Raw genomic sequence first — 19,302 nt, 5'->3', positions numbered from 1 at the left:
TTATACATGACAAAGAAAAATACAAAGTTCTTCTGCAAACCAATCATCAATGATCAATAATCCTATAATCTGAGACCAAGCTGGTGGTGCCTGTTACCAATTTAAGGTTTTTAAGTAACTTTTAAAATTAAGTGGTAGTATAGGTTTTTCTTTAAATAACATCAAAAGGAAAAACAAAAAGGAAAGAAAAGCCTTAGATTTTGGGTTCTAGATTTCCAAATTATTTTAGAAGTGCCAGAATCTGAATCCTTTCTCATAAAACAGTAGTACAAGGTAATACAAATCCACAAGGTCTCGTAACAATTGACATTACATTTCCTTCAGTTTCGTAGTGAGCAAATGAGAAATATACAATAAAAGGTCCCCACAAATTTAATTTAGCATAGGAAAATCTTCAGCGGCATCTTTAATCTGACATAATAATGGGGCCTAATTAAATGGTTTTGATTAATAAAAAAAAAAAAAAGACTAGAGGACAGTTTGTTTGCTACCCTTCTAACTATGACAAACTATCTTATACATGCACACAAAAGAATGAGGCTGGCCTGACCAGTGGTAATGCAGTGGAGAGAACACTGACCTGGAACACTGAGGTCCCAGGTTCGAAACGCCGAGGTTGCTGGCTTGAATGCGGGTTCAGCTGGCTTGAGCGTGGGGTCACTGACTTGAGTGTGGGATCATAGACATAATTCCATGGTCGCTGGCTTAAACCCAAAGGTTTGGCTTGAAGCCCAAGGTCTCTGGCTTGAGCAAGGGGTCACTGGTTTGGCTGGAGTCCCTTGGTCAAGGTACATATGAGAAGCAAATCAATGAATAAGTAAAAGAGCCGCAACTACAAATTGATGCCTCTCATCTCTCTCTTTCTCTCTCTCTCAAAAAAAAAAAAAAAAAAGAAAAAGAAAAAGAAAAAAAGAACATGAATGAACTAGAACAAAACCATTTCTTTTTTTTTTTTTTACAAAACCATTTCTATTACAAAAATTAAACAAAACAAATAAAGCTCAAAAGTCCATATATAACATAAAAACATTTCTTTATATGTTAAAGTTGCAGTCATGGTTTTCTATGAGAATAGATCAAGTCAATATAAAGAAATTTAAGTTGAATACTAAAAAATTTCTAACTCAAGAACTGAGAAAACTGAACATAAAACAAAAAACTTGTATTCTTATATAAATAGTATTTGATAGTTTTACTCGGATACGCTTGGAAATTTTTAAATGGTCAAAATTTAAAATTTCTGGTTATAGCCTCCCTGACCTTAATCTCTTCCTTTTCCAACTTATTCCCTAAACTATTGCTAAAATCACTTCATAAACACAAATCTATTCACATTAGTTGTCTGATTAAAAACCTCTAACAGTTCTCTAATACCTATGAGATCAAGTCCAAATTCTATATTGCAACATAAAAGATTATTCACAATCTACTCCCAATCCACTCCTATCAATCATTTTTCATTTTTTATAATGTACTACATGAATTCATTTATTCTGCAAACTTGTTCTTTCTCTACTAGTCTTTCACATACTATTTCTTCTGCCTAGAATATTCTACTCATCCTTTAATGCTGAGCTCAAATAGCACCTTCTTTGGAAGCCTTTCAAAACTCCACCAGGTAGAGTATTTGTTCCACTGTGTTTGCACAAAATGCTCCAACATATAGCACTAGATGTTTACATGTCTGTCGGCTATTATGGATTAGGACTAGACAGGGAATGTGTTATTATTCCTAGTTTGTAGTACAAAATCTAGCCTATAGAAGTAATTTAATATTTGTTTAGACTTCCAATTCTTTCAAATCATTTGATGTAACTGTTGAAACTTTTAAAAATAGATTAATGTATTTTAAGATTGTTTTAAGTAAAGGTGTTTTTTTCTTTTTTCTTCATTGTTTATTAAATGCTTTGACTATCACTACATGAATTGTGTACTTATTTCATTTAAATTTAGTGGAAATCTTACAAAAATATCCCTTTGTCTAAATATATAGAAATACTCACTTCTATATTTGGCAGAGTTATTGTCACCTGTTCACCTTTGCCAACCTCAAGCTCTCCTTCACAAGAAGTGTCAACAGAAGCAGGTTTGAAGTCATCTAAAAATAGATACAAACTTTAATAAGATGAAACAACACCTAAATCCCTGGATATCAAAAATAGGAGGTTTCAGAATGATAAATCTTTTTTTTTTTTTTGTATTTTTCTGAAGTTGGAAACAGGGAGGCAGTCAGACAGACTCCCGTGTGTGCCTGACTGGGATCCACCCGGCATGCCCACCAGGGGGCGATGCTCTGTCCATCTGGGGCGTTGCTCTGTTGCAACTGGAGCCATTCTAGCACCTGAGGCGGAGGTCATGGAGCCATTCTCAGCGCCCCAGCCAACTTTGCTCCAATGGAGCCTTGGCTGCAGGAGGGGAAGAGAGAGACAGAGAGGAAGGAGAGGGGGAGGGGTGGAGAAGCAGATGGGCGCTTCTCCTGTGTGCCCTGGCTGGGAATCGAACCGGGACTCCTGCATGCCAGGCTGACGCTCTACCACTGAGCCAACCGGCCAGGGCCGATAAATCATTTTTTAACAACCAGTAATTAAAATGGTTTTAAAGACTTTATATTACAAATAAACAAACAAAATGCAATCCGGTATACATCTGTATATATAATTCCAAAAAAAAAAGGGAAATAGCTATACTCAAACACTATTCTTTAAACCAGTGGTATTCAACCTGGTCCCTACCGCCCACTAGTGGGCGTTCCAGCTTTCATGGTGGGCGGTAGCAGAGCAACCAAGGTATAAATAAAAAGATAGATTTTTTAACTATAGTAAGTTGTTTTATAAAGATTGATTCTGCCAAACTTAGCGAAAATCCGACATAAAGTACTTGGTGAGTAATTATTATTATATGCTTTAACCTGCTGTAACTCTGCTTTATAAATTATATAAAGTAAAGTTACTTCCCTACTTTATAAATCACCATTACTGTGAACTGGTGGGCAGTTAGAAAATTTTACTACTAACAGAGATACAAAAGTGGGCGGTAGGTATAAAAAGATTGACTACACCTGCTTTAAACCATGCTCCCTGGAATCCTGTTTAGATCAAGATGAACTAGACTAAATGTTCCAATGCTAAAAACTATCAGTGTTTTCACAATTGGCTAAAAAGTATTATCAGTAGAATGTTTTCGATTTTCAGTCTTTTTCCGCCATATATTTTTGTGAGCCACTGTGGGTGCCTACTACTGGTTTTCTGCTGTTAAAGCAGAATGCAAAATGAATGAACACATGGCAAATACATATTTAGGGAGATACTTTAGATAAAATAATCTTATTTATTAACAGCTTGAGTTTTTCATGGATATGTACACCACCAAAGGATGTATAAATTTAACTATATCTGCAATCTCAGAAAACCTTAGAATAAGTTTTCATATTGAGTTAAACAGTAATTAAAATGAGGTCATTAAAATATATCACCCAGAAGCAATTTAGGGCACTGAAATATTTCACATGCTGTAAAAACTTAAAAACCACTAAAGATATAAAAAGCACTTAATTCACATCAATATATATCAATGACTGACATTTCAGATATAGAACTCCTTGGGTTATATTTATTTTTTTTCTAGGCTGACTCTTTATTAAAATAGAACATACATGCAAAATAAAACATAAATCATAAGCCTGATGAATTTTCACAAAGTGGCACATGCATAATCAGCAACCATATTAAGAAATAGAATGTTATTAGCCCCTGAGAGGCCCCTTCCAATTACCCTCAACCCCAAGAGATTGGTCTTAATATTAACAGGGAAGCGCCAAAGGCAAAAAGTCTAAATCCAAAGTAATAAATATTTATTAGTAAATAGTAGGGAATTATAATGGACAATCTTGGGAAAGGAGAATCTTCTAGTGCTCATCAAATCACCACTGCCAATAACGAAAGGCTGGCCCTGCTTCATAATGATAATTATAATAGCTAATATTTATGCAACACTTCCTATATGCCACTCATCTTGTTTAACACTTCATATTTAATTCTCATAATAATGCTACGAAAAGAAACTAAATCCATTCCTCTGTTCCTTAAATACCAATTCACACTAAGCATTCTTTACAATATGGTTCATTCTTCATGCTGCTTTATTTCAAAACTTATTACATACAATAACCGTCCCTTCAAATCTTGACGCTTATTCCTAGATTTTAAGAAATCGTTTTTAAAAATAACATAAGCAATATGAAAAACATGAAAGAGTTTGATACATTTTACAATGTATCCCTAGGTAGTAAGATTGATTTATAAAGATTAGACTGAAAATAAATTGAGGCATTTGTTAGTAGCAGTAGAAGGTAATGAGAAAGATAAAAGATAATTAAGGTATTAAGCTTTAGATGCTTGAAAGAGGTTTTGGACTTAGAGAAATAACTGTTAATGCCAATTGTATTAATCATAATATAAGGTATATAAATGTCTAATCACTATATTGTACACCTGAAACTAATAAAATGTGCATCTACTATATACTTAAATAACAAAAAACAATTTCACATAAAAATGTCAATTGATGAAATGACAGTCATATTTAAAGGGAAAAATCATAACTGTGCCTTGAGTATCACAGAGATAGAGAGAAAATAGAAAGCAGACCAGAAGGCAAAAAAATCCAAGAGAATAAACTAAGATAAAGTAAAACAATAATAATATCAGCTATAACCTATGTGCTAATCAGTTTTTTTTTAAATCTCCCTAATTACTTTTCTCTCAAAACTTCACAACAATTCTGTAAAGCAGGGGTCCCCAAACTTTTTACACAGGGGGCCAGTTCACTGTCCCTCCGACCGTTGGAGGGCCGGACTATAAAAAAAACTATGAACAAATTCCTATGCACACTGCACATATCTTATTTTAAAGTAAAAAAACAAAACGGGAACAAATACAATATTTAAAATAAAGAACAAGTAAATTTAAATCAACAAACTGACCAATATTTCAATGGGAACTATGCTCCTCTCACTGACCACCAATGAAAGAGGTACCCTTCCAGAAGTGCGGCGGGGCCTGGATAGATAAATGGCCTAAGGGGGCCGCATGTGGCCCGCGGGCCATAGTTTGGGGACCCCTGCTGTAATGAATAGCACTACCTCACAGATAAGGGAAATGAAGGTGTAAGAAATTAAGTCCCTTGCCCAAGATCACCCAATTGATATCTGCAAAAGCTAGAATAAGGAACTCCAAAATCCAGCTAGAGTGAAAAGATGAGAAGATTGGCCAACAACCTCTGACATCAGTTTCACTGATACCAACATCAATGAGAAGAGAAAATGACTGTCTTCTTTCATATTATCTTTTCAGAGGCATCTTCCATTCTTGCCTAGGACAAACTATGTAGTTTCCAATCAGCAAAAGGCTAAACTATCAAAGTACCTAAAGTTGCCCTTCTGCTTTTCTCTGTGCTTTTGCTCACACAATACCTCATACTTTCATTCCTCCAGAATTGTGGCTCCTAGAACAATACCTTTCATATAATGGGTACATAGAGAGCTTGGTAATTGACTCAAGTTCATATTGTTAACCCTCCTCTGAAGCACTTCCAAACTTATTTTTAAGTATAAATTAATTTAATTTAAAATGTGTAGAGGCTTGATTCTAATTGTTTCCTGAGGGTTAGGTTCATCTTTACTTCAAGACTATCACTTCTTTTAGGATAGATATTGCCATCTTCCTTTGTACTTTTTTCACTAGTATTCTTCTGCTTTCACAGAGGGCACCTATTACTTAATATTTGACAATAAAGAATTCTCTGTAATAAATATATAAAACAATATAAATTATACCCTAGAGCAGGGGTCCCCAAACTACGGCCCATGGGCCGCATGCAGCCCCCTGAGGCCATTTATCCGGCCCCCACCGCACTTCCGGAAGGGGCACCTCTTTCATTGGTGGTCGATGAGAGGAGCATAGTTCCCATTGAAATACTGGTCAGTTTGTTGATTTAAATTTACTTGTTCTTTAGTTTAAATATTGTATTTGTTCTCATTTTGTTTTTTTACTTTAAAATAAGATATGTGCAGTGTGCATAGGGATTTGTTCATAGTTTTTTTTTATAGTCTGGCCCTCCAACGGTCTGAGGGACAGTGAACTGGCCCCCTGTGTAAAAAGTTTGGGGACCCCTGCCCTAGAGTAAAACCATGTCCTTCTGACCTTTCATGTTTTTCTGACAGTGACACAAAGGACAATTTTGGGAGGTATGACTGTCATATGACTCCCACTAAATAATGCTTTGAAAGGAGACAGGTAACCCAAGGCATGAAACAGACCAGTGGAAACCACAGTGACCCAAAGAATGAATAAACCTAGTCTCAAGAGGACAGCTACAACTGGGCTTCAACCAACTGCTGCCAAAAGGAATTTGGGCTAGGTATTACCAAGTTATCTTCTGATTTTTAAAAGATTTTTGTATCGAAGGTCTTGATTTTTAAGTAGTCACAGTAATTCATGTTAACTGTGAGAGTCAAACAAAACATCTCTAAAGTAAAATTCAGCCATTTTAATCTAAAACAAGAGTAAGGAACGTTTTGGCTGAGAGAGCCATGAACGCCACATATTTTAAAATGTAATTCCGTGAGAGCACACAATGACCCGTGTACGTTAAGCATTATCCAATAAAAATTTGGTGTTGTCCCGGAGGACAGCTGTGATTGGCTGCAGCCACCTGCAACCATGAACATGAGCAGTAGGAAATGAATGGATTGTAATACATGAGAATGTTTTATATTTTTAACATTATTATTTTTTTTATTAAAGATTTGTCTGTGAGCCAGATGCAGCCATCAAAAGAGCCACATCTGGCTTGCGAGCCATAGGCTCCCGAACCTCTGTTTTGGTGTTTAAGAACACCTTTCTTTATAATAATCACTTTTTACCTTGACAATCTCTTTGAAATAAATATTTTCACCTATATTTTGCTGTTGAGGCACTCCTCTGTAATAAAGCCAGTAAAAGATCAAGTAAAAAACCCAAAGGCCCTGAAAAAACAAAAAACAAAAAAATTCAAAGGCCCTTGCCAGCTGGTTCACTGGATAGAGCCATCTGCCTGGCGCATGGATGTCTTGGGTTCATTTCCCAGTCAGGGCACACAAGAGAAGCAAACATCTGCTTCTCTCCCCCTCTTACTCCCCCTTCTTCCTCTCTTCCTCTCCTGCACCCAGTGGCTCAATTAGTTCCAGCATCAGCCCCAGGTGCTGAGGACAGTTCAGTTGATTTGAGCATTAGTGGCAGATGGGAGTGGGCTCTTGGATCCTGGTCCTGGAGCATGCGGGAGACTGTCTCAACATCTCCACTCCTCTCACTTAAAAAACAAAACAAAACTCAAGCCACATATTCTATCACATTGTATAGCCTCTTTCTCTTATATCTACAATCCTTAACTTTTGCGTACATCTGTGTGTTGGGGGAACGGTGTTCCGAGATGTGGGATAGTCATAAATCCCTACAGGCATCTGATAGAAATTACAGACCAGCTATAGATCCTCTCCACACACACACATATAAAAGTATACATAAATATACATATCAAATACTATATAATTTCAAGTGATTTACAAGCCCCTGAAGCCTATCTATAAATGCCTATAGGATCTGAGATAAGTAAAAAAGACAAGAATGTACTAAAAATATCTGTAGATTTACCTAATGAAAACTGTGAATTAATCAATAAGTCTATCAAAACTATTCTGAACCTATTTACATTTCTAATTATACTATTAGGATTAATAAATTTTATTTTTTATTATTTGTTATTTAAGTACTGTCTTTTATTTATCTTCAAACAACTTATTTTTAAAAAAGTATATACACTTTCAAGGGGTTAAGCATAGTTCTAGAATTTTAGAATTTGTTGAATAATTTCATGTTCATGCTTTTCATATACTTCCAAATGTCAAATACATTCTCTTGTAAATTGTTGATTCCAGATTAGTTTTTTTCTTTCAGTTCTCCTTGGTTTGAAAACTTAACCACCACTTTGACCATATTTATTCTGTCTAGATTTCCTTCATCTATGTTATTTTATTCAGATTTACAATACAATTACTGATATTACATAAAGATTAGAAAAACATGTCCTACTTTGTACTTACTTTTCTGTCAGTGTTGACCACTTTTCTGACTATTTTGGCTATAACGGTTTATAATGTCAATATCTTCATAAAATAACCCATAATTACTAAAATAAATTTACTTCCTTAGATTTGAACTAATTCAACTAACTCCAATACCCACACCCTTTCCAATATACCACACTGATTGGAGAATATTAAGTATAACTATAATTTTAATCCTAGTTTTCATTACTGTACTTTCTAATATTTTCTCACATAAAAGCTTAATAACCACTTCACTGGGAGTGTTTCCACTTGAACACTCTCCCTGCAGTCAATGCCAATGAGTTCATTATTTCCTGACAGCCAAAATGATATCATTTATAAACTTAGAAATTTCAATGTTTGTTTTTGTTCCCTTATCTGAATATACATTGTAAAACTAGTACTAGCCCAAATCCAAAATTTATTCTGGTGAGTCCTGTCACTCAAACACTTCTACTGGTGAAACATCTGCTGCTGAGCATTTACCTGATCATTTATAGAATATCTCATATCTTCCCTATCACACGCCAGACTATCTTTTTGATAGTTTTATTGTAAAGCCTTGATAAATGCTTTTTTTTTAAGATTTCTTTTTTTTTAATTTTTTTTTTTTCATTTTAGAGAGGAGAGAGACAGACAGAGAGGGAGAGGTGAGAGAGAAGAGGGGAGGAGCTGGAAGCATCAACTCCCATATGTGCCTTGACCAGGCAAGCCCAGGGTTTCGAACCGGCCACCTCAGCATTTCCAGGTCAATACTTTATCCACTGCGCCACCACAGGTCAGGCTTGATAAATGCTTTTAAAAGTCTAAGTAAATTACATTTCATTGGCAGTCCTCATACCTACATAATAAATATACCACTTCAAGAATAGTGGTGACTATTATTATTTTCTACCAGGCACCAAATACTACACTAGGTTATTCATGCTATCTTATTTAATCTTTAAAAATTATGAAATTTAGATATTATTATTACTACTTTACATATTTAAAAAAAGACAGGATGTTACTTTTTCCCTTCTCCCAGACGACACTGACATGTGTTTGTTATAAATCAGGTCTACCTGCTTTGTATCAATGTCTGCTATTCCATTCCATAGTTTCCTTCCTTTACTATGAGTCCTTAAGAGTGAGGATCATATGGGAAATAAACCTGTCCTCAAGAATAAAGCCTGATTTTATTTAAATAAATCTAGATTCTTCCTGCTTCAACAAGAATAAAACTAAGGGCTGAAAACCTTTCTAAGGTCTTCCACAAGACCGAGAGTATATTCACACATCTTATTTATTGTGGTTGTTGTTTTATTTTCATTCTGTAGGGGGATCATCTGATTCTCAGACTCTTAAGACACAATTCCAGCATTTTGAGAACTATGATAAATGAAAGGCTTTGAAGGATCTGCAATTTTATTCACATGACTCGGGATTCATAGCCTTAAAAAGAGAATATATACCCAAGTTTATGAAAATATATTCCTGATCATATTTTTATAATCCTAAATTTTGTAATTTGAAAAATTAAGACTACTGCATACCAAAGAAGAGGAAAGGAGAGAGGAAAGACTATTTGAGAGAAAGTCATGAAGAAACCAAGTAAAAACTACAACATACTTTTGTAAAGTGGGACTGAAGAAGGCAAGAAACTCCACAGCCAGCACTAACTGTGTCACTGTGGGGAGCTTAGAACAATAGAGTACAGAGAAGAAGAAGAATCAAGGGACACTGTTTAAGAGTCTCTGTTTGCAAATATCTACCCTTTTTATTCTAAATTTGGGTATTAATTTTGCTTAACAAAACCCTTTATAAAATGTATATCCATGGAAAGTTAGAAACCTATTGGTTCTTCATATCTTTACTATGAGTTACTATAATTAGATTGTCTAAAACTTTAGGAAAATCTAAGTTTTAATTGGGTGTTTTGATTGAAGCTTGGAACACCTCAGAGAAAAAAAAGCCATAAAGATTTGCAGGGTCTAAGGCAGGAGTCCCCAAACTATGGCCCGCAGGCCACATGCAGCCCCCTGAGGTCATTTATCTGGCCCCCACCGCACTTTCGTAAGGGGCACCTCTTTCATTGGTGGTCAGTGAGAGGAGCATAGTTCCCATTGAAATACTGGTCAGTTTATTGATTTAAATTTACTTGTTCTTTATTTTAAATATTGTATTTGTTCCTGTTTTGGTTTTTTTACTTTAAAATAAGATATATGCAGTTTGCATAGGGATTTGTTCATAGTTTTTTTTTTATGTCCGACCCTCCAACAGTCTGAGGGACAGTGAACTGGCCCCCTGTGTAAAAAGTTTGGGGACCCCTGGTCTAAGGGTAGAATGACTGAGGTGGAATGATGAGATACTAAACTAGACACTAAGGAAAGGTAGAACTGTGGAAAGGAAATGAAAAAAAAAACCCTACTTTACAATTTTGGCACAGAAAAACAAGAGGTTACGGTTCAATGATCTCAAAAGTTTCCTTTCCGCTCTATAATTCTATGGGGGGTATTATGCAAAGAATGAATGTTTTACATGCCAAACCATAATATGCTATATTTTTCTTCCTAGTAGCTATACCATCCAACTATTAAAGCAAAAAGAGTTCCCTTTTCTACCTCAACAACATAAAAAAGAATAATTTATCAAAACTAGTTCCAGAGGACAACAAAAAAGAAATCAAAAGGAGAAATCATAGGGAAGAAAGTATCTTCCGAATCAAGAAATAACACACCCTCCAATACTTTGATCAGTTTTTGATAACTGAATGAAATCAGGAATCCGAAAGAGACAGATTATAGAGGTGGTTCAGAATCTGTCCCTAGGAACATTCTAAATAAGAATCCTAATTAGCCAAACAGAAAAAGCGTTTAAGAAAGGAGAGAATATTTCCCTACCAGTCTCAAGGCATTCCCTTTCCACTGTCTAAATTCGGTCCTTTGCTCCCTTCCATTTGTCACCTACCGGCAATTGTTTTCCTTTCCACCTCTATCATCCACCAATCACGTCTGTCTCCCATAGTCACTTATGCAGACCTCCACAAAGTTTCCCCTTCGCCTGTCGGTTTCACTTAAATCTCTCTGCCCAAGGTTTACCCCCACCTGCTGGACTCTGCCTCCTTCCACCCACCCACCCACCCACAGCGCTCCAGGCAGGACAGTGGATCGCGCCGGGCATCCCACTCTGCAGCAGAATAAGGGAATCTGTGAGAACATAACTCGGAGACGTCTGTGCCTCCAAAACCCCATCCCCAGAGCGTTCCCCTTTTCCCAGGGTCGTCCTCACTCACAGCGCACAGTGTGAAAGGCACAGCGCGGTTGCTTCTCAAAAGTCTCGCCTAATTTAAGAACCCGCTCGCGACTGCCGATGTGCCAGGGTCTACTCATCCTTCTCCTTCGGCTCCGATTTTGCCTGGGTCTCAGGTTCTCCCCGCCGTCTGCCACCTCAGCCTTCTGCAGCTGTACTCAAAGCCGCCGGCGGAGCCACCCACAACTCCGCCCCGCGCTCCACGCGCACGCCCACCGGACGTCTCGTGTGCTGATTGGCTGCCTAGCGAAAGACGCCCCGCCCCTTGGCTCGAGGATCCCGGTCCCGCCTCTAGGCCCCTTCCCGCGTTGCGACGCACGCTGCTCCCGGAACGCCGCTTCGGGAACGCCGCTCAGCTGAGGTGAGCCGTCGGAGTAGGTTCTCCGGGAGAGAAACGGGAAGCGGGTTGAGGTAACGGATCTAAGGTGGTGGCTGCGGAAGGTGTAGACCCCACGGTGCCAAGAGGCTGGCACCCCGACTGCTGGGCCAAGTGACGCGGAGTGTAGGAGCTCTTAACGGGAGAATGGGCCTGCTCCACTCCCTTCTGTGGGGATTTGGTGTGGAAACTGAGGCCCGGGGAGGAAGGGGGTGACTCGAGGCACAAGGCCTGGTAAGCCACAGTTGGGTCGAGAGTCATGAGTAAGGAGCCCCGCGACCTCAGAGCCTCGGTCCGTGGACCTGACTGGAAGGCGACGCCTTACCTCGACCATCGTTTTCTGACCTGTTTCTTAGGAAGTTCCCGGTGCCATTAGGACCCACAGGGTCAGGGCTTGTGCAGGGAGGGAGAAAAGATTCGGAGTTAGGAACTGCACGTTTAGGACCAGTTGAAACTGCGTTGCATCTGGTCTTATATTTATTTCCTCCACAGTGATCCGGGGAGGCAGCAAGCGCAGGGCCAAGAAGACCCGATTCCCAGAGAATCAAGGCGGGAGCTTGTGCTCTGGCAACAGGTAATATAGCATTTACAATTGAGAAATAATTGTCTTTTTTTTCCTGTTAAAAAGTTCATGACTTTAGGCCCTGGTCGGTTGGCTCAGCGGTAGAGCGTCGGCCTAGCGTGCGGAGGACCCGGGTTCGATTCCCGGCCAGGGCACACAGGAGAAGCGCCCATTTGCTTCTCCACCCCCCCCCCCCCTTCCTCTCTGTCTCTCTCTTCCCCTCCCGCAGCCAAGGCTCCATTGGAGCAAAGATGGCCCGGGCGCTGGGGATGGCTCTGTGGCCTCTGCCTCAGGCGCTAGAGTGGCTCTGGTCGCAACATGGCGACGCCCCGGAGGGGCAGAGCATCGCCCCCTGGTGGGCAGAGCGTCGCCCCTGGTGGGCGTGCCGGGTGGATCCCGGTCGGGCGCATGCGGGAGTCTGTCTGACTGTCTCTCCCTGTTTCCAGCTTCAGAAAAATGCAAAAAAATAAAATTAAATTAAAATGGGGGGTGGACGGCCCTGGCCGGTTTGCTCAGTGGTAGAGCGTCGGCCTGGCGTGCAGAAGTCCCGGGTTTGATTCCCGGCCAGGGCACACAGGAGAGGCGCTCATCTGCTTCTCCACCCCCCCCCCCTCTCCTTCCTCTCTGTCTCTCTCTTCCCTTCCCGCAGCCAAGGCTCCATTGGAGCAAAGATGGCCCGGGTGCTGGGGATGGCTCTGTGGCCTCTGCCCCAGGCGCTAGAGTGGCTCTGGTCACGGCAGAGCTACGCCCCAGAGGGGCAGTCTCGACCCCTGGTGGGCAGAGCGTTGCCCCTGGTGGGCGTGCCGGGTGGATCCCGGTCAGCGCATGTGGGAGTCTGTCTGACTGTCTCTCCCCGTTTCCAGCTTCAGAAAAATACCAAAAAAAAAAAAAATGGGGGGTAGATCATAGTTATTACACCTTACAGCTGTTGAGAAAATTAAGCGAGTTAATACATGAAAGCACTTAAAACTCATACTAAAAGCTCTCCAAATAGTTATTATTGAGGCTTAACTTGACTGTTATGCAGCATTTTAAGACCATCCTTGCTGACTGCCTGCTCTTCTAAATCTTGAATTAGTCTAGGAATTAGGAATTGCTGTTTTATTTATTTTACAGATAAGGAAACTAATTCAGGAAAACCTATTCTCTGACGTTATGGTCTGTATTATCTATGTCATTTATTTGGCACTTAATATTTTATATAATTATTTTATTTTACATATATGTATTCATGTATATGTATATGTTGTGTATATTTTTCCTTTCCAATCAGAACATTAGCAGGACATCTGTCCTATATAAAAAAGTCTTTGTGATCCTTACATCTAACAATGCTGCCCCACACACATTGGGTGATGATAATATTTCAGTGATGTTTTATTTTATTAGCCAGAGGGCATGAATAGTGTTTTCAGCCTATTTTACTTAAAAAGGTTTACAACTATGCCTGGCCTGTGGTGGCGCAGTGGATAGAGCATTGGCCTGGAATGCTGAGGTCGCCGGTTCGAAATCCTAGGCTTGCCTGGTCAAGGCATGTACCACAAGTAAGCAATGAACAACTAAAGTGAAACACCTATGAGCCGATACTTCTTGCCACACAGACCTTCCTTTTTTTGTAAAATTAATACATAAAATATGTTTAAAAAAATTAAAAAGGCCTCTGACCAGAAATGTGAGGTTTCCATCTTGTAACAAAGAGAAAAGCAAGGGGGTTGCCGGTGGCACAGTGGATGGAACATTGGCCTGAGATAATGAAGACAGATTCAAAACCCCGAGGTCACTGGCTTGAGCGCAGGCTCACCAGCTTTGAGCATGGGGCGCCAGCTTGAGCGTGGGATCATAGATGACCCTATGGTCACTGGCTTGAGCCCATAGGTTACTGGTTTGACAAGGGGTCACTGGCTCAGCTGGAGCCCCCTCCCCCAAGGCATAGGAGAAAGCAATCATTGAATAACAAAAGTGCCACAACTATGAGTTGATGCTTTTTCTCTCTCCCTCCAGTCTTTCTGTCCCTGTCTGTTTTCCAACCGTCTCTCTCACAACATCAACAAAAAAAAAGAAAAGCAAGGGTCAAGAAGTTGAGTTTTGGAATGCCCCAAGTTTGTGCATTTATTTGTTATTTCACCGTATGTTCATTAAGTACCTACCATATGCCAGGCACTAGTCTAGCCTCTGGGAATACAGCAATGATCCAGAGAGAAGGCAGCTGTCAGGGTCGTCTGAGTTTTGCTCTTACGAAGTTTACCTTCTAGTGTGAATTTTCTCCAAATATATATTAAAATAAAATGTGTTGAACTAGCCTAGGAATGAAAAAAATAGATTAAAGAATTAAATAGAGTCCAAATATATACCCAAGTGGAATTTCAGATTTCTTCTGTTATATCTGTTCATGACTAATTACCTCAGGAATTCATGACAGCTATGTTCATTTGTTCTTTTTTCACCAATCGATAACCTCATCTAACTCAAAAAATTTAGTTATATTTCTATCTTAAACCATTCACAAAAATAACTTACATGTGTATTGAAGATATAAAGATATAAGTTAAATGAAGATATAAGTACAACAAAACCATAAAAACACTAGAAAAACACTAGTATATTTAACTCTTAGGGTAGAGAGGACCTTTTCTAAACATGACATCAATGTTGCAGAAACCATAGAGGAAAAGATTGTTATACTTGACTACATAAAAATTGTAAAACTATGATGACTCCAACTTCAAGGAAAATTCATACTGCAGAATACTAGCATGAGAGCATAAAGACATGTACATTGATATTCATTGCAGCATTGGTTATAATAGCGTACACTCTGAATGACTTCCAGTAAAGGGAATATTTAAATATGTTGGTAGTTCTCCTCTTTATTCATGGAGGATACGTTTGAAGAACAGCCACAGTATGAGATTAACAACAATGACTAATAATAAAACAATTATAACAACTAATAAAAGTTATGTGGTCTCTCTTACAAAATATCTTATTGTACTGTAATCATCTTGTTATCTACAGGAAGCACATTACAACTTCTCTTTGACATAGCTGAATTGCCAGCATCACTACTCCTTCACTTGGGGGCCATTATTTTAGTAAAGTGAGGGTTACCTTAAAACAGCGGTCTCAAACTCGTGGCCCGTGGGCCGCATGTTTGTGCTTGTTGTACTGATTTTTTTTTTGTTTTCAACTGCAGTGAGAAAAGTGTTGCGTAACAGTTGCCTATTGTAGACCTAGTGGGGCCCGCCACCTAAGGGCTGTGATCTTGCTCTGCGGCCCACATGCTGAGTTGAGTTTGAGACCCCTGCCTTAAAAGAAGCACTGTTATACAGGGACAGGTGATCTCACCATTGAGAAGACTAAGTGGCTAATGGGCAGGAAGCATGTGGAGACACTGGACAAATGGATGATTCACATCCAAGGCAGAAAAGAGCGGGACGGTGTGAGATTTTATCACGCCACTCAGAATGGCATGCAACTTAAAAATTATCAATTGTTTATTTCTGGAATTTTCCATTTAATCCTTTTGGGCCTATGTTAACTGTGGGTAACTGAAACTGTGGAAAGCGAAAGTGAATAAAGGGACTGCTGTATTTTGATTCACCCTTACAGAGGAAACAGCATAATGCTACCTTTGGAAAGATGAGATAATTATATCCACAATCTTGGAAAGTTGTTTGTCTGCTATGTACTGGGAGTTGTGCTGGACTTTCTTTAAAATATTTCCTGCCCTGGCCGGTTGGCTCAGTGGTAGAGCGTCAGCTCACATGTGAATGTCCCAGGTTCCATTCCTGGTCAGGGCTCATAGGAGAAGCGCCCATTTGCTTCTCCACTCCTCTCCCTCCCTCTCTTCTCCTCCCTCTCTCCCTCTCCTGCAGCCATGACTTGATTGGAGCAACTTGGCCCTGGGAGCTGAGGATGGCTCCATGGTCTTGCCTCAGACGCTAAGAAGAGTTTGGTTGATAAACTAAACTGAGCAGTGCCCCAGATGGGCAGAGCATTGCCCCCTAGTGTGCTTGCCAGGTGGATCCCTGTCAGGGCACATGCGGGAGTCTCTCCCTCCCCTCCTCTTACTGAATAGAAAAAATATATATATTTCCTGAAATTTTGAGTTGTTTTTTTTTTTTTTTTTTTGCATTTTTTTTGCTTTTTTTTTTTTGCATTTTTCTGAAGCTGGAAACAGGGAGAGACAGTCAGACAGACTCCCGCATGCGCCCAACTGGGATCCACCCGGCATGCCCACCATGGGGCGACGCTCTGCCCACCAGGGGGCGATGCTCTGCCCATCCTGGGTGTCGCCATATTGCGACCAGAGCCACTCTAGCGCCTGAGGCAGAGGCCACAGAGCCATCCCCAGCGCCCGGGCCATCTTTGCTCCAATGGAGCCTTGGCTGCGGGAGGGGAAGAGAGAGACAGAGAGGAAAGCGCGGCGGAGGGGTGGAGAAGCAAATGGGCGCTTCTCCTTTGTGCCCTGGCCGGGAATCGAACCCGGGTCCTCCGCACGCTAGGCCGACGCTCTACCGCTGAGCCAACCGGCCAGGGCCAATTTTGAGTTTTTTAAAATTATATTTTGTATAATAAAGGATGATTTGAGATGCCTATATTATGTCCAACTCTTCAATAGAAAGAATGGACAGTTATGGAAAATAATAGCTAAGAAAATGGGTTAGAAGTAGGTAATTTGTGGTGTGTTTTATGTTCTTTACTATTTCACATTGGGGTCAATATTACAAACATAGTAATTAAAACCACAGACTTTGGAGTCAGACTGATCTGGATTTGAATACATGTTGGGGGAACCATGACAAGTTTCTTAAGTTCTTCAAGCTTTATTTTTCTTATCTGTAAAATGGAGATGATTACGGCACTGTAGTCCTGTTGTAAAAATTAAATAAGTTATGCATATAAATGCCCTTATCACAGTGCTTAGTTCATAGTAAACAATGTATGTTAGCTTCTGTTAATTATAAGTTAAGATTATACATTTTTAATGATATCTTTGAGCTTTGAATGTTTTAAATTAAATTAATTTTTATAAAGAAAAGTTTTAGGAACAAATTCTATTGAAATGTGAATTAAAAAATTTTAAGATAATTGATTTCATTTATTCATAAACAAGCTTATTTATTTATTTTGACAGACAGAGACAGGGATCGATAGGGACAACAGACAGGAAGAGAGAGAGATGAGAAGCATCAGTTCTTCATTACAGCATCTTAGTTGTTCATTGATTGCTTTCTCATATGTGCCTTCACCGGGGCTACAGCAATACGAGGGACCCCTTGCTTAAGTCAGCAACTTTGGGCTTAAGCCAGTGACCGTGGGGTCATGTCTATGATCCCAAGGTCAAACTGATGAGCCCACGTTCAAGCCAGTGACCTCGGGGTTTCGAACCTGGGTCCTCCATGTCCCAGTCCAACGCCCTATCCACTATGCCACTGCCTGGTGAGGCTAAATAAGCTTTGATTATCTTATAGTTGCATAACGTTTCTGGGTTGTGCGTTGGGAATCCCCAAGACGAACTTCAAGTTCAGTGATTTGCTAGGAGGACTCAGAGTTCTCAGGATATAGTCATATTCATGACTGTTACAGTGATGAAAAGATACAAAGCAAAATCAGCAAAAGAAAAAAGGCCCATGGGGCAAAATCTAGAGGGAAACAGGTGCAAACTTTCAAAAGTCCTCTCCCAGTACAATCATACAGGACATTCGTAATTTCTCCTTCAATGAGTTGTGACAACATATTGAAGTGTTGTCTATCAGGGAAGCTCACTGGAGACTCAGTGACCAGAGTCTTTATTGGAGGATTGTCATATAGGCATTCTGTGCTACCATGTACCAGAATTCTAAACTTCAGGAAAGAAAGCAGGTATTCAGAACAAATTACATTGTTTATGCACAGTGAGGCAGTCTTATTAGGGAATGGTAAAAACCTGAAACCCAAGTTTCTAGACACCAGCCCAAGGGCTAGCCTTTTAAGGAGATATTTGGAAATAGCAGTCTCAGACTTATGTTAGCTCTTTTATACATATGTGGTTTTCTTTCATGGTACAGGAAAATTAATTTCTATCGTAGGACTGTTGTGCAGATTAGAAAGAGTGAATGTGAAGTCTCAGGCACAGTAAGTGTTAGTGCGTACATAATAAACAAAACCTGTAGTTGTTACAGTAATGTATAGGTGTCTCTAGCTCTTGTAAAGGTATACTAGTTAGAAAAACCAGAGTTTTCTATACGGGAGAAATGAAAGGAAACAAAAATAAAAAACCATACCCTTCACTTCTCAAACAAAGCAAGCAAAGTTAAGTTTTTATTTATATTGAAACTTTTTAAAACATTTAGGGAGTTACTGTTTTACAGTATGATATTTGATCTTTATTTTCCTCATTCTGTTACAATATAGGTGATATGAGAAATGAAGCCAAGAGGTACAGACCCAAGGATCTTATCTCTAGCTGCTGAAGTTGCAAAAAGTCCTGAACAGAATGTCCCTATCATACTGTTGAAGTTAAAAGGTAAGAAATTTATTTTTGTGATTGGCTAACACTGTATAAATAATAAAACAATTTCATCATGTGTACAATTTTAGCATTTATTTCTAATTTGTTCAGAGAAAACATCATGATTAAGCAGTGGTTTTTTTCCTTTTAATGTATTTTTATTCAACCTATAAAAATACATAGTTCTTAGATTTTTAAAATAAAAGTAAGTGTATCTCATTTTCTTTTTTCCTAGAAATAATAAACAACACACCTTTAGGAAGCTCAGAGTTGAAGAAAGTCAAACAAGATATATATTGTTATGACCTCATTAGATATTGCCTATTGGTGCTCAGTCAAGAATGTTCTCGAATCCAGGGCGGTTGGACTACAATTTCTCAGCTTGCTCAGATATTAAGGTAAAATGAATCCATAAATCGCCTTGTTCTTAAGGGATA

The 19,302-nt window shown here is 39.2% G+C and overlaps 2 protein-coding genes across 5 annotated transcripts in view; one reads left to right on the top strand and one right to left on the bottom strand.

Annotated features, from left to right (window-relative positions):
* Positions 1-11,604, bottom strand: part of EAF2 (ELL associated factor 2) — a 37,652-nt gene extending 26,048 nt beyond the window's left edge. The window contains exons 1-2 of the mRNA XM_066241298.1: positions 11,418-11,604; positions 2,004-2,098 (exon numbers count right to left, since the gene is read on the bottom strand). Of these exons, the coding sequence (XP_066097395.1) occupies positions 2,004-2,098; positions 11,418-11,514 (192 nt within the window). The 5' untranslated portion in view covers positions 11,515-11,604. The remainder of the gene's footprint in view (positions 1-2,003; positions 2,099-11,417) is intronic.
* A 101-nt stretch (positions 11,605-11,705) lies between these two features.
* The window catches only part of IQCB1 (IQ motif containing B1), a 67,606-nt gene continuing 60,009 nt past the window's right edge, over positions 11,706-19,302 (top strand). For 2 of the 4 annotated variants that reach the window (XM_066241822.1, XM_066241820.1), the window contains exons 1-4: positions 11,706-11,795; positions 12,303-12,384; positions 18,769-18,880; positions 19,101-19,263. In XM_066241822.1, coding sequence (XP_066097919.1) covers positions 18,781-18,880; positions 19,101-19,263 — 263 coding nt within the window. In that variant the 5' untranslated portion in view covers positions 11,706-11,795; positions 12,303-12,384; positions 18,769-18,780. Of the gene's footprint in view, positions 11,796-11,826; positions 11,846-12,302; positions 12,385-18,768; positions 18,881-19,100; positions 19,264-19,302 lie in introns of those variants that run through there. The other 2 variants (XM_066241821.1, XM_066241823.1) reach the window with 2 other exon arrangements.

This window comes from Saccopteryx bilineata, chromosome 8 (assembly GCF_036850765.1).
Source record: "Saccopteryx bilineata isolate mSacBil1 chromosome 8, mSacBil1_pri_phased_curated, whole genome shotgun sequence".
NCBI lineage: Eukaryota > Metazoa > Chordata > Mammalia > Chiroptera > Emballonuridae > Saccopteryx > Saccopteryx bilineata.
This window is presented reverse-complemented; position numbering and strand designations above follow the sequence as displayed.